General features: G+C 34.0%; 1 protein-coding gene across 2 annotated transcripts in view; it reads left to right on the forward strand.

Moving 5' to 3' along the window:
- The window catches only part of LOC134280031 (mitochondrial carnitine/acylcarnitine carrier protein-like), a 172,479-nt gene that overhangs the window by 128,021 nt on the left and 28,371 nt on the right, over positions 1 to 16,087 (forward strand). For both annotated transcript variants that reach the window (XM_062762462.1, XM_062762463.1), the window contains exon 7: positions 13,999 to 14,108. In XM_062762462.1, coding sequence (XP_062618446.1) covers positions 13,999 to 14,108 — 110 coding nt within the window. The remainder of the gene's footprint in view (positions 1 to 13,998; positions 14,109 to 16,087) is intronic.

Consider the following 16,087-nt stretch of genomic DNA (forward strand, 5'->3'; position numbering starts at 1 on the left):
ACTCCTCCTATAGTTTTGGTCTGATTTCAATATAACTTGGCACACAAGTATGACTACACTCAGATACATAATTATCTGTATCTGTTTTTATACCCTCACTCTGAAGGAGAGGGATGTATACTGTTTTACCCTTGTGTGTCTGTCTGTCTAGCTGTCTGTCTGTCCGTAACAAATTTTTCGCCGCAGTTTTCTCAGCAACTACTCCTCGCAGATGCTTGAAATTTTTACACAATCTTCTCTGAGGCATGCCATACAGTGGAATACATTTTCGATCAAATGCGATGTCAGCTTCTAGTTTGTCTGTGCGTTTGTCTGTTTCATACATAACAAATTTTTGTCGCAGATTTACTCATCGCAGATGCTTGAAATGTAAAGACAATCTGCTCTGAAGCATGCCATACGATGGGATACATTTTTGTTCAAATCCAATGTCAACTTCCTGATTGTCTGTGCGTCTGTCCGTTTCATGCATAACAAATTTTCGTTGCAGTTTTCTCATCAACTGTTCATCGCAGATGCTTGAAATTTTAGTACACTCTTTGTTATCAGGCATGTCATATGGTGGGATTAATTTTGAGGTGAATCTGATGTCAACTTATTTTTTTCTGTGCATCTGCCAGTAAAACCCCTGTCCCACCAGGGCTGCGTACTCACAGCGACTGCTCGGCATCCTCAAAAAATACAAAACGCCGAGGTGATTGCAGTAGAGTCTCCTACAGCGCTGTGACAACGCGGCGAGATCTCAACTGAATGCCGTAGTCTCTTAGAATGGCAGGGGACAGCGATCACTTTGGGCATGCACAAAGTACGCGCCATGTGATCGCAGTATGATTAGAATGCAGTAGAAATGTAGTATGATCGCCCTAGCAGCGCGGTGAGATCTCCAACAACGTAGTGGGAGCTCCGTACATACGCCGTGAAGACGCACATGATCGCGGCACAAACGTAGTGATAGTAGACTGCTCTTCCACGGAGACCTCACGGAGATGTTACGGAGATGTCACTGCGTTTCTATCACGTTTTTACGGCGCTTCTAATGAGATTTATCGTCTTGTGATTTTTTTGACTGTGATTACACAGCGACAGCACGGAGTTGTCACTGCGATCATTGCGCACCCATGGCTTTTCTACAGCATCCGTTGGCAATCACAATGCGCTTTCACGGCGTTGTTAGAGCGTTGTCAGCTAGCTCACAAAACAAGAGCAATGGGATCAGATTTGATCATCAATAATTCCAGAGAAAATTACACCAGAACTTGTTCTGTTGTTTCACTTAAATTTTGTAGAAAACTTTCAAACTTCAAAAAAGAAGGTTCAAACATTGAACATTATGTGCCCTTTTATTTTTATTTTTATATTTTTGAAAAATAAAATACAATACTAAAATATGCATGTTAGGTTCAAAACCTTATAACAACGTTATGATTTTTTAACGTTATTTTGACGTAACGTTAATGTGTACCAACACCGTGCGCAACGTCAAAACACACTTTTTTTTCAAATACATTTATAATTTTCTCTTAATCCTGAATTTCCATATCGCGGCAGTCTGGAGAAAATTAATTACTGTAATTTATGGAATATAGGTCGATATTTTTTTGCTCAGAACTGCTGGTGTCACCCAATATACAGAATCGACCTTTTTAAGGTTCAAGTTTATGAAAAATGCCGGCAAATTAGTAAAATTTATGTCAATTCTAAAGCAAATCTGTGCCACTTTCGTAACTTTTTTGATTATTCTGTGCAGAAAAATTTGCCCCGGTAAACAATAAAGAATAAAATATTCATTCCATTGCTCTCTTACAAAATCAGTTCCATCGAGATATAAAGAAGGAAAGATTAAGCATTATGGCCACTTATGGCCCCTTATTACGTAATATTTGATAATAATTTTACAATATATTGTTGCAGATTGTTAATATAAATATTTTTGCTTCAATGATTTATAACATACCATTGATAATGAAAGTGTTATAGATGAATCTTTAGAATCTTTTGGCCCCTGTAGGCCCGTTATTTTAGGGGTCAGCCCCTTTGTCTTCATATCAAATGATAAGGCTCGTGATTTTAAAGATTTTTTTTTTTTAACAACTATTCAGAAATTTCTTTTTGTTTTCAAGCAATGCAGAATAGAAATATATAGGGGTGTCTGCCCTTCAAGTCCTTAATGGGGCCATTTTGCAAAAAAAATTAATAGGTGAGTTGTTACGCATGAATTGTTTGTGACGTTTGACGTTATGCTTTAATAGCGCTACAAGAAAATTGACGTTTTGCTTATAATAGTGTTACTTGCTTGACTGATACCCAATCGCTATCTCTTTATAATCGAAGTATAAACATAAAGGGCTTTTTGGATTTGTATATATATGATAAATTTTGTTAATTACTCAAAGCAGTTTAAAACGCATTTTCATGTATTATGTTGAAGCAGAACAAATTTCACGCATCAAGAACATCCACTGGACAAATATGTTGAACCTCCTAAATGTTGCCTAAAATATCAATTAATGGAGTAAGTTTATTCATCTGACATTTAATCTAACCGTTTAGAGTAGCACATTATAAATAATCAATTATTCCTGTAGTCAATGGGGAAAACAATATAATTTAACGACTCATAAAAAAGGCATTGTCCTATTTTTGCACGTCATTTTAGACGCTGGACATTTCTGTTGAATTTGTAGTCCAATTACGAGCTTCAAAGCATACATGTATTGATATCAACATCAATGAAATTTATAGGAAAAGCACATTATTTTGCTAAAAAATGTTACGCGTTTTGTAGCTGAATATCCGTTTGGCCCTTATAGCATGAAATGATAACATTGATATCGGGATCAACATCTAACATCTATTTTCAAAATGGTGCTCGATCACTGGACAGAAAAAATGGGATGGTTTTGTTTTAGATTTTAATGTTTATGCAATAAATGTCAAAGCATAAGTAAAATATTTATTTTAAAATGTTATTTTATTTGTAAAACTTGCATTATATGATTATTAAATGAAATAAAAGCGTGTATGTAGTTGTTTGGAACCAAAAACGTAGCATGCTCGACCAAAATCGAAAGTAGGAATTGGAAAATATTAGTGTTGGCAAATCGGACAAATTTTAGTAACCGGTTACTCACTCAATCTTCCGATCGAGTACCAGGTTACTCGGATGATTTATTCATATTCATGTAAATCATTTATCTTATCCTTTACTCATCGGTAGTAATAAAACACAAATACATTGTGAATGCTTAAGGATACCCACGCACGCACTATCTTGAAAGAAATTTGATATGTGTTTAATTAAAAAATTAATTAAATCAGAAAAAAAATTTATGTTTCACGCTATTTAACAATGGTCTTTTTCAAGTCCCGATATAACTATGTCATGATCAAGGAGAATAATTACTAGCATTTAGAAATTTGAAGTCACAACCATACATGATCATTACATTTTACTTGTATCGAATCAGCTAGCTGTTCTTTTAAATACTTCCAAGCTATATATGTCTTTAGCGGCATCTTGTTAAATTTTTTAATGAGGTAATTATAACTCAGGTCCTCAAAACTTGTATAACCTGCTGGCAATCAATGCTATCAATTAACTGCGAAAACTAATCAAAATGAATCGATTGTATTAGTGAAACACCAGATCATTAAATTTAACGGGAAATAAAATTAGAATATGCTTATGTATATGCTTATAAACAAATTAACATTTTATTTTTTAGTTATTTACTTTATAAGATGTATTTTTATCCGAGTAACCGAATAGTAGTTTTACTAACCGATACTCACATCGTTCGACGGTTAACCGGGTACTCGTTGCCAACACTAGAAAATATGTAATCGTTAAATTCAGGTAAAAATGCTTGAAAATACAGAAAATGGTCAGGAAAATGACAGTCGTTGGTCGCGTTTGACAGGTGGTCATTTAATACAGGTAGAATATATAGGGAGAAGCGTTGGGGGATTTTTATGGTCACATGTGACAGTGAGTCACTTAATACAGTGGGTCGCTATGGCAGTTTTGACTGTTTTGACTAGAACAAAGCTCATTGCAAAGCAATGAGTAGGTCTTGCGTCCTGTTTGACCGGAAGTTATATCCATCCAGTGACAGATATTAACCAAAAATGTGTCAATAACAGCAAAAATATGCATTTATTAAATACTTTCGGTTTGGCCAGAAATGACGTCATCGTGCGTAGTTTGATGAATGATTTAACATGACATTTTGAACAACTTTGATTCTTTGATATGATGTATTACAAATTCTCAATACTTTTAAAGATATCAGGAAAAAACTTCTGGCCCTACTAGATCCCTTATTTTGGGGCCAGCCCTGTTTTCGAGATATAATTTGAAAGATCTTCAAATTTTACACTTCTTTTGTTTTATATGTTTTGACAAAATATTTCGAGGTAAGAAGAAATCGAAGAAAAGGTGTTAGAAATTTTGAAATTCACGATAGGACTATTTTCGTTGACATGCAGCACTTCCGATAAAAATGAAATACTTTTTGCATATTTATAGACTTAAGTCTATCATGCCTGGAAGTTTCATGTTTCTATTTAGAGCCATTTTTTAGAAAGTATGCGGACAACATGGCCCTTCAAAAATCATTAAATCGACAATATTTCCGAACCGGAAGTGACATCATCAAAAAAGAAAAAAAATGAATCATGTAAAGTTACATAAGTCCTGAAAGTTTCATTAGAAGCCATCAAGCCGTTTTCGAGAAATCGCATGCACAAAATCGGTAAGAAAAAAAGAATAACAATATACTAGAAAGTCTGTTATTACAAGCAATAGCTATGTCGTCCCGAACTGGACAAGACTTTCATTTTTTCATCACTAAAACAATACCCATTAGCTAAGTTTGGACAACTCCTATCAGTCCTTTCAGTACTTTCATTTAAAAATCAAAGTTAAAGAATTTTCACTTTTCCCCTGTTTCCAAGGCAGCTATTGACAATTTGCAATTTTTAAATGAAATGCGCACAATTACAGATACTGATCATTACATCAATAAAAATTCATGAAGAATGTTCAAGGGACCAGAGAGAAGACTCTCGGACAAAATTTCTCACTTTTTGCAGGTTTCTATGGCAACGGTAGACATTTTGAAACTGAATGACCACACACCACATCTACAACCAGAGATCGTCCTTTGAGAAAAGTTTTAGGAAGATTGTCCCAGCCATCTCTGAGAAAAAGCCTGTAGAACAAAAACATGCATACAATTGCAGTATGTTGCCCCTGACTTTGTTCAGGGAGAAGAAAATTGAAAAAGAAACCAAAGAATAAGAAGAAGGTTTCCGCTGAAGACGGAAGACTTTAATATTAGGGATAAAGAAACCAAACGAAAACAATAAGGTCTTTTGTTGGAAACGGAAGACCTTAATAAGAAAGAGGGTAAAAAGAATATGTTCCCAAACTCCGTTTGGGGAACGTAATAATAGGGAATAATCATCAGAATCCACCTGAGGGGAAGACCGTAATAATGTTCTGAACAATATGTTATATTTCATCTTTAGCTAAACATCCCCATAAAGAAGTTGAAGGGTTTACCACTAAATATTTCTTTTTCAAACATCTCAGGAACAAAAAAGAATCTCTGAATAGTTGTTGAACAAAAAGTGTTCAAAATCCTGAGAGCTTTAAGGTAAAATCAAGAAAAGGAGGCTGTGCACTCAAATTAGGGGCATAGAGGGGCTAAGTCTTTAATCGATAACTTTTTAACAGTCAATATTTTGTTATACATTACGTACTGAAGCAAAAATGTTTATCTCAGCAATTTACAACTGTGTATTAGTAGTAGTTACCCCATATCATACTGTTGGTTATGTGTAGATACCCGATGGGCGTGGTCATAATGACACGAGGGGGCGTAGCTCCCGAGTTGTCATTATGACCACGCCCATCGGGTATCTACACATAATCAACAGTGTGATATGGGGTAAATGACTTGTACCATAGTTTTCAAAAATCATTCACATGTAAGTCAGCTTAGGAATCAGTCGGACTAGTTCGCGATTGAAACATTAAGTGTTTGGTTTCAAAGATGCATTTGGATTTTATATGATTTTACGCTCCTTCGTGTCCTTCTGACCATGTCCACCGAATATAGGGTAAGTGATTTGTATACAATACTTTTCAAATTTTCCTACAAATTTTGCCATATACTCGGCAATCAGGGTCATTGAGCAGTAAGGGATCTTCTTCCTGACAACACCCTCTGCGACACGGGACCTCTGTTTATACTTTATAGGTCTCCACGTCCCACAGTGGGATTCAACTCCTTACTTCGTGACTCTAGGGCAGGCAGTTTAAGCACTGGGCCATGTAAGCAACATAAAAATTAAACATATCTAGGCCCGTTTAAAAAGTTTGATTTATGTAATTGAAAAAATAACGAGTTTGGTTTCAATGACATATGTTAATTTGATTTTTTTTTCTCGTAAATTTCAATCATCAAAATTACATACTAGTAATTTAAATTTATTTTGAACTTGGTTTAACTTAAATTTTGTAAACCTGATACAAACTTTGCCGTGCTTAATGGTACGTTGATTGAAATGTTTTTTATGGGTTATGTATACGTATTTCAATTTAATGAAAATTAGATCTTTGATCGGCTACATCCGCAATCGAAAAGGTTATTTAAGTACAGTAGAGTACACTTGTTTTTACGTCAAGTATGTACCATGTTTCCTTTGTTGGTTATCAAAAGAACGATATGTTGGAGTCTACTAAGCTGGCGTCACCCAGGTAAATGTTTGAAAAATCAAGCGATTTCTGAAGTTTTTTCTTCACGTTTAACTATAGTTAAAGTATTAATGGCCGTTTTTAACTGTTATTTACTACTAAATGCTGTATACTATTGAAAATTTTTACAGGCTCCTTTTCACTCTCTTAAATTTGGTATAACAAGCCCTTATGATTGTTTCATTTAAAAACCGTGCATGTTCGTTTTATAAATAGTTCTTTTGTCCCGACTCGATGGGCGGAGTTACAGAAAAGTGTGGGTTATGTACAGAAAACCCACACTTTTAACAAAAGAAATCACACCTAACTATGGTACAATGATTTTTATGTCATATGTTACTTAAATAGGGGTCACAAGGGACCAGAATGCTCAATCTTTGACTCTTTATATCTCAAAAGTGGTAAATATTTTGATAAGTAATAATGAACAAAAGATGTAAATTTAAAATGTCAACAATATGCAAACTTTTATTTTTTGCTATATGTCCCCATTAAGGAGGTAAAGGGTTGATCCCTAAATATTTCTTTTTCAAATTCTTGGAAACGAAATCTGAATAGTTGTTAAACATAAAGTACTCAAAATCGTAAAAGGTTTAAGGTAAAATCAAAAACACTCTAATTAGAGGCCCATAGGGGCTTAAAGTCTTTAATTGGTAACACTTTAACAGTCAATATTTTATTATACATTACTAAAGTAAAGCAAAATTGTTTATCTCGGCAATCATCAACTATACATTATAATTTTTATGTCATATTTTACTTGCATGTAAATAGGGGCCACAAGGGGCCAGAATGCGGAAACTTCGATGCTTTGAATTTCAAAAGTAGGAAATATTTTGATAAGTAATATTAGAGAGGTTAAGCAGATGACCATGTACGTCTACATCTAGCTAGGGAAATCCCATATATATATATATATATATATATATATATATATATATATATATATATATATATGAAAATTATTTTAAATAAATAAAAACACAGAGAACGAGTAAAACTTAAGCGCTTTCATTTCTTCTTCATGATGTTTTACAATACTCATGGTAACGTCTATTATGACGTCATAATAACTTAACGTTAACAAGTCTTTGATTGACGTCATATTTTTCCCGTACTTTCACAGAACAATGCATTAACAAAGCATACAATAACAAAGCAATAAATGTGACTCAGTAACATAATTTACATGTAAAGAAACAATTCTTTTACATTAAACTATTTAATTTAGGTTTGAAAGTCCTTATAAAATGTCTTTCTTTATCACGTCTTTCAATTGTGTTAGAGTTGTGCAGTTTATAAAATGGAAAGACAGTAAAAGTTCTATTTCCGCACACGTCTAAGTGTTCACTGACTTTGAGTTTGCGATATTGCGGTACGTTTATTTGTTGTTTGTGTACTCTGATCCTTTCCCGTAAGGCACTTCCCGTCTCGCCGATATATAGTTCCCCGCAACCGGAACATGTTATAACGTATATAACATTTCTAGTTTGACATGACATGTTATTATTAACAGTAAACTGCTTCCCGTTAAAGTTGAAACTTTGTCCTTGTCGTATGTATGGGCAGGTACCACAACGCGGATCCTGGCACTTGGTCACATGAAATTCTGTCGTTTCTTTAAAGGAGGACTTTGTGAGAATTCGTCTGAGGTTCTTCGGCTGCCTCCTACTGTTTATAAATTTCCGATTTTTAAATATTTTAGACATAGTTTCGTCGGTTTTCAAAACGTCGTTGAGTTGGTAAACAATCGGTGCAACGTTTGTATTCTGGGGATTATGGGTCGTTACTAAAGGCAAGATCCTGGAATCCGTCTTGTTTTGTTGCACAGGGTTGAGGAGGTCCTCTCTGTCTAAATCCATGGCTTTTTTAATAGCATTATCAATAATTTTTTCGGGATAACTTTGTTTCCGTAGATACTCTTTCAGTTCTTGTAGTCTTTGTATTTTGGTTGTTTCCTTATTTACGATGGTGCATATTCTCCTTGCTAAATTATAAGGGATGGCTCTTTTTGTATGCCGTGGATGGCACGAATTAAAATGAAGATACTGATGCGTGTCTGTTGGCTTGTAATAGATATCTGTCAAAATGACATCGTTTTCCTTAATTACCATGATGTCCAGAAATGGAATTCTATCTGTACTTTCCTCCGCTGTAAATCTTATATCAGGATTAAGTTCATTCAGTAATGTTTTAAAGGTAGACAATTCGTTGTTACTGTATTTCCAAACAATAAAACAGTCGTCCAGATATCTTTTCCAGTTGTTAGTAATATAAAGTTTCACCTCTTCGTTGAACTGCTCTTCCACTTTCTTATACAGTGGATTCCATTTAATCGGATAGCGGTTAAACGAATATTTCGGCTTATCTGATACAATATCAGAGCACAAAACCATTTCTTATATATTTATTAATAATTTCACCTGATATTCTGATAGGAAAATATCAGATTTTCGTTTTATCTGATACAAAAATTTCGCCTATCATAGTGATTTTCATAATAATTGTCTTGTTCACACCTCTACCTTCCGTGTGAAAATCCTTTGTTTACACAAGTTTGACACTTCCAGTCAAATTACGACAATGAGGGGATTAGTCACGGCTGAACGCATGCCAGCACCTTACCTGTGTTAGCAGTGGGCACAGTAGATCGATATGTTTTGATAACAATAGTGATGACCGGCTTGGGTGTTAATTTGATCATTGATAATTGGCTTGTGTTCAATTTTGTTCGGCGTGAAATTTTAATTATTGAACTTTTCAGTTTGAGTATGACACTTCGCTTGGGTATTAAATTAAATTATCAGAATTAGACTGTCTATTAAATGGTAGCGCTTGGTCATTTAGTGTGTTCACTTTTAAGTGCAATTTTAAGATTCCAGATCGCAAGTTTAAATATTGCCATGACGACAATTAAAATAGGTATGCACACATTTGAAACATGGTATTTTTGAAACTCGTGACAACAAAACAGTAAACTTTTAATTAAATCCGATGTTTTACCACACATGAATTTATATTTTTTCAACGGGTGCTCCGATATTAGCTGGATATGCTTTCTACGCACGAACGCGTTTTCAATTTGCACCACTGAAAATTGAAAATGCCGTGAATAGAAAATCAGCAGAATTACATGTAGGGAAAAATGAAATTAGTGTTTGTCATCAAATGATATACATGTACAGTCTGCGATAGGAATATATCACATGCTATAAAGTGATTTCATAGTAAGTCTGTTTTTGTTTTTTTTTTTTGTTCAAAAAGTCACCATCGGTTTTCGACCATCACAAGGCCGTTGGACGCTTTCCAACTTACAATACAAAGGCAAAGGATACTGCACGAGAGTGGGCGGGTCCATATCAACCAATTAAAGCGCTTGTTTTATAGAATGCAATCCGTGATTCAAATTGTTCAATTGTCAAATCCAACAGTGTCATCACTCAAGGCAACGCTATTTCAACCGCAGTGTAATACTTTCAGGCGAGATTTGCGATAAAATCACATGCACCCCATATAAATATACGTATATATCTATTATGTGCTTGAAAATGACATACAAATACAGATAAAGATGAAACAATAAACATGTTTTTAGATTTATTAATCAGCAATCCGGAAAAAAATGGTTTACGTAATATAGTCATGTATTCAATCAACTTCCGTTTTCCAAAATGGAGGCCATCAACGAATGGGGTGAATGTAAAAAGGTGCCTGGTGCTAAATAAAGATGAAAATAAGTTTCATACTTCAATAAAAAACAAATTATTCATACAAAATCATATTGAACTTGTTATTAAAACCTGAAATAATTCATTTCCTGACTTGGTACATTCATCAAACGAAAACGAAAGTACAGGTACGTAATACAACCATGTTGAAATTGTTACTTATGTACTGTAGATCTGCCGTTTGTATGGCAAATATTGCAATCGGCTATTCCAATATTCAGCTATACGGATAAAACTATTCTGACAACCTGACTATCAGTTTAAACGGGACCCACTGTACATTTTTTCTTCTAAGTATCCTAATGTTAATGTGGCATATATAGGGGCCATCTTTGTGCCCATAGCCGTTCCTTTTATTTGTTTAAAATGTTTTCCATTAAACACGAATGTATTATTTGATAGTACTATTTCTGTTGCTTCTGATATAAAATCCTTTGTAAATCTGCCGTTAATTTTTTCGGGATTTTTACTTATCCAGTAATCCACGGCTTCTAGTCCTAGGGAACTTGATATATTGCTGTACAAGTTTATTACATCCAGTGTAACGAGTTTACTGTTATTTTCCACTTTCTCGGGTAAATGACGTAGAAAATCAAAGTCATCTCGTACATAACTTTTGACTCCAGAACATAACGGTTTTAGAAGAATGTCTAGTAGATGACTAAGTCTCTGTGTTGGTGCCGATGGCCCACCTACTACTACTACTACTACTGGAACTAGGGACAAAGGTGGCGCAATTGTAATCATGGATTCAAATTTTTATAAAGTTCATATAATGAACATGCTATCGAATACGGAGTACTACGAAGAAATTCCAAACAACAACGATAAAAAAACAATGCAAAAAATTAAGAATCTTTTGAAACGCCATAAAACTACATCAAGTTTAACAGAGAAAGAGGAAGACTTCTTAACGGATTATGAATACAGTGAAAGCAATTTTTATGGACTACCAAAGATTCATAAATCTAGACAAATAAAAGAGGCTATCAAATCCCAGTGCTCGGAATACATAATCTGTCCCTATCCAGAAGATCTCACATTTCGACCAATAGTAGGTGGGCCATCGGCACCAACACAGAGACTTAGTCATCTACTAGACATTCTTCTAAAACCGTTATGTTCTGGAGTCAAAAGTTATGTACGAGATGACTTTGATTTTCTACGTCATTTACCCGAGAAAGTGGAAAATAACAGTAAACTCGTTACACTGGATGTAATAAACTTGTACAGCAATATATCAAGTTCCCTAGGACTAGAAGCCGTGGATTACTGGATAAGTAAAAATCCCGAAAAAATTAACGGCAGATTTACAAAGGATTTTATATCAGAAGCAACAGAAATAGTACTATCAAATAATACATTCGTGTTTAATGGAAAATATTTTAAACAAATAAAAGGAACGGCTATGGGCACAAAGATGGCCCGTATATATGCCACATTAACATTAGGATACTTAGAAGAAAAAATGTATAAGAAAGTGGAAGAGCAGTTCAACGAAGAGGTGAAACTTTATATTACTAACAACTGGAAAAGATATCTGGACGACTGTTTTATTGTTTGGAAATACAGTAACAACGAATTGTCTACCTTTAAAACATTACTGAATGAACTTAATCCTGATATAAGATTTACAGCGGAGGAAAGTACAGATAGAATTCCATTTCTGGACATCATGGTAATTAAGGAAAACGATGTCATTTTGACAGATATCTATTACAAGCCAACAGACACGCATCAGTATCTTCATTTTAATTCGTGCCATCCACGGCATACAAAAAGAGCCATCCCTTATAATTTAGCAAGGAGAATATGCACCATCGTAAATAAGGAAACAACCAAAATACAAAGACTACAAGAACTGAAAGAGTATCTACGGAAACAAAGTTATCCCGAAAAAATTATTGATAATGCTATTAAAAAAGCCATGGATTTAGACAGAGAGGACCTCCTCAACCCTGTGCAACAAAACAAGACGGATTCCAGGATCTTGCCTTTAGTAACGACCCATAATCCCCAGAATACAAACGTTGCACCGATTGTTTACCAACTCAACGACGTTTTGAAAACCGACGAAACTATGTCTAAAATATTTAAAAATCGGAAATTTATAAACAGTAGGAGGCAGCCGAAGAACCTCAGACGAATTCTCACAAAGTCCTCCTTTAAAGAAACGACAGAATTTCATGTGACCAAGTGCCAGGATCCGCGTTGTGGTACCTGCCCATACATACGACAAGGACAAAGTTTCAACTTTAACGGGAAGCAGTTTACTGTTAATAATAACATGTCATGTCAAACTAGAAATGTTATATACGTTATAACATGTTCCGGTTGCGGGGAACTATATATCGGCGAGACGGGAAGTGCCTTACGGGAAAGGATCAGAGTACACAAACAACAAATAAACGTACCGCAATATCGCAAACTCAAAGTCAGTGAACACTTAGACGTGTGCGGAAATAGAACTTTTACTGTCTTTCCATTTTATAAACTGCACAACTCTAACACAATTGAAAGACGTGATAAAGAAAGACATTTTATAAGGACTTTCAAACCTAAATTAAATAGTTTAATGTAAAAGAATTGTTTCTTTACATGTAAATTATGTTACTGAGTCACATTTATTGCTTTGTTATTGTATGCTTTGTTAATGCATTGTTCTGTGAAAGTACGGGAAAAATATGACGTCAATCAAAGACTTGTTAACGTTAAGTTATTATGACGTCATAATAGACGTTACCATGAGTATTGTAAAACATCATGAAGAAGAAATGAAAGCGCTTAAGTTTTACTCGTTCTCTGTGTTTTTATTTATTTAAAATAATTTTCATATTTATCACCGACCACTGTGATTTTTCTTGGATTTATATATATATATATATATATATATATATATATATATATATATATATATGTGTGTGTCATTAGTTTTGCATACCGCGCAATTCTACAAGTTGTACACCACTTGTAGATTCATAAGTACATGTAGGTGATAGCTTGTAGCTTTGTAAACTCAAACTACAGAACATAAATTTTTCAGCCGGTGTTTGGTATGAAGTTGAGAATTCATTACATACATTCAATGAATCTTTTTATTTAAAGTCATAGAATAATTTGATACAAATGGATTGTAAAGTGACTTGTTGAAATGATGTTTTACACGTACTGGTACACATGCAGTTTGTTAAACAGAACACGATGTTAGTTATGTGTACTTGTAAAATTACTTCTAGGTTTACATGTACAAGTAGACATACATTGTCAAATACTTAACCTCTCTATTGAACAAAAGATGTTCACATTAATGTTGTGAACAATATGCAACCTTTTATTTTGTGCTAAATGTCCCCATTTAGGAGTTAAAGGGTTGGCCCCAAAATATTTATTCTGCATATATTTCGGGAATGAAAAATGATTGCTGAATTGTTGTTTAACAAAAAGTGCTTAAATGCATGTATTTCATTGACTTTAAATAAAAATTTCAAAATTTGACTTTTTTTTCAGTCGGACTGAATTAAGTGTTAGCAGGACTCTAATAGCTGGTGGATTTGCTGGAATGTTTAACTGGTTGGTTGCAATTGCACCCGATGTACTGAAATCACGGTTACAGACAGGTCAGATATTTAAGGGTATCAATGTAGAATACATTTATTTGTATATTGAATACAATGCAGATTTATTAGTCTTCATACAGAGTTGAAGTATTTTACAGTCTTTGGACTATGCACTTCCCCTCTTCTTTGATTGGTAGTAATTGCATGATGAGATAAGAGCCATGCCACATATGCATTTTTGCCTACTCAAATCGTGATTTCTGAGACATTGTTTAACCTAGCGAAGTGCAAATTTATCGGTATACCGGTATATCACAATTTTTCATTCAGTGATAGGTATCATGATACAGAGACCTTACCGGTAGTTAGATACATATTATAAAGTCCAAAATTTTGTCATTCAGTCTTAGTTTATACATGCATGTGTAAAACTAAATCACACAAAAATGACATACATGTATTGATGTTAAATGACATGTTAATAGTTCCCTCTTACATGTATTATAAATATGTCTCATTCAGTTTATATGGAGTATATATAGTAAATACCGTTGCCCAAGACTACCCTTAACCAGAAAACTTCAGAATTTTATTAGGATATGACTGCTCTTCATTACATCAAGAAAATTTTAATTAATGGTAGTCTTCATATTTAAAATAATAAATATGGTACATGTATTCAATTTTTCTTCTTATATTTTTAGCTCACCTGAGCCGAAGGCTTAACTGAGCTTTTCTGATCAAAATTTGCTCCGATCAAGCAGCTCTTATCTGTATCCTTTGGAAATTAGACAAAAGAACTGCTGGTCAGTTTATATAACATATGTCATTTAATGGCCAGCCTTCTATCTCTAATTTTAAATCTAATTTAATTTTTGAAGACTAATTACTGTATACAGGGAAATTTTCGCCCCCGTTTAATTTTCGCCCCTTTCGCCCTCGTCGGAAGTGGGCGAATTTAAAACGGTACGAATTCAAAGTAAACAGTATAATATCTTAAACAAAAATCTTTCTGGGCGAATTTAAAACGGGGCAAACTTGTTTCCAAATGTGAAAGAGCGAAAATAACACGGGGCGAAAATAACCCTGTATACAGTAGTTAAATTAATATTGTTTAATATAATGATTTTTTTTTTTTTTTTTTTTTTTTTTTGAAAATATCAAGTGACAAATTTCAGAGCATCATGTCCCATATTAAAGATATATGTGTGTGTAGAGGGGGGAGGACATTTGTCAAGCAACCAGTTGATGACAATATTTGACAGGCATATCATGCTGTGGCAGGGCGCTTTTTTATTTGGATGTATTAAATCCTCTGTTTCTGGCATATGTTGAAGTACTCCATAAAAACAGGAAAATTTTGTTAATTTTTGACATTTTGAGATGCTGTCTCTGCATAGAATTGATGGAAACAAGAATTTTGTGTACACTGTAGTAATATTACACATCATATACCGTATAATCCCTGGTAACCACCCCTCCCCCTGTAAGTGCCCCCTAGGCCTTTTTCAATGTTGGGGAAGTAAGGGCCCCCTGTACAGTGATTAAAATCATATCAAAAGTCCACCATATTTTGAAGAAAGTGAAAATGAAACTGGATAATTGGATAACTCATTCAAAAAGTATTCCTGAAAGTGAAAGATTTTTAGAACGACCTTATCAGTATGTATTTCTGAAAGTGAAAGATGCATATATACCTACAAACTTTGTTCTCCTTTTCTATTCTCTAAGAATTTTTTGGTTGAAAAATGAATCATTTAGCATAATTTGGGTGGATTATCTTAACTTAAAGGAAAGTAAGACAATCTTTTAGTTGTCGTCTGAATTTATTATTTTTTTTCAAAAGATTTCTTGAAGTTGAAATACCATATAAGCAGAATTTTTAGCAAGGATTTAATTTTGGCATTATTAGTGAGGGTGCTGAGATAGCTAAAATTTAATATTGCTAAAAACTAGTTGTGTTTTATTTGTAAAAACCTTTAGTGAACATTTTAAAATTGCTTAAATTGTATCTCGCTAAAAATAAAATACCAGTTTTT

The sequence above is a fragment of the Saccostrea cucullata genome, unplaced genomic scaffold (assembly GCF_032062105.1).
Source record: "Saccostrea cucullata isolate Sc308-1 unplaced genomic scaffold, CSIRO_AGI_Scuc_v1 ctg1725, whole genome shotgun sequence".
In the NCBI taxonomy this organism is placed as follows: Eukaryota; Metazoa; Mollusca; class Bivalvia; order Ostreida; family Ostreidae; genus Saccostrea; species Saccostrea cuccullata.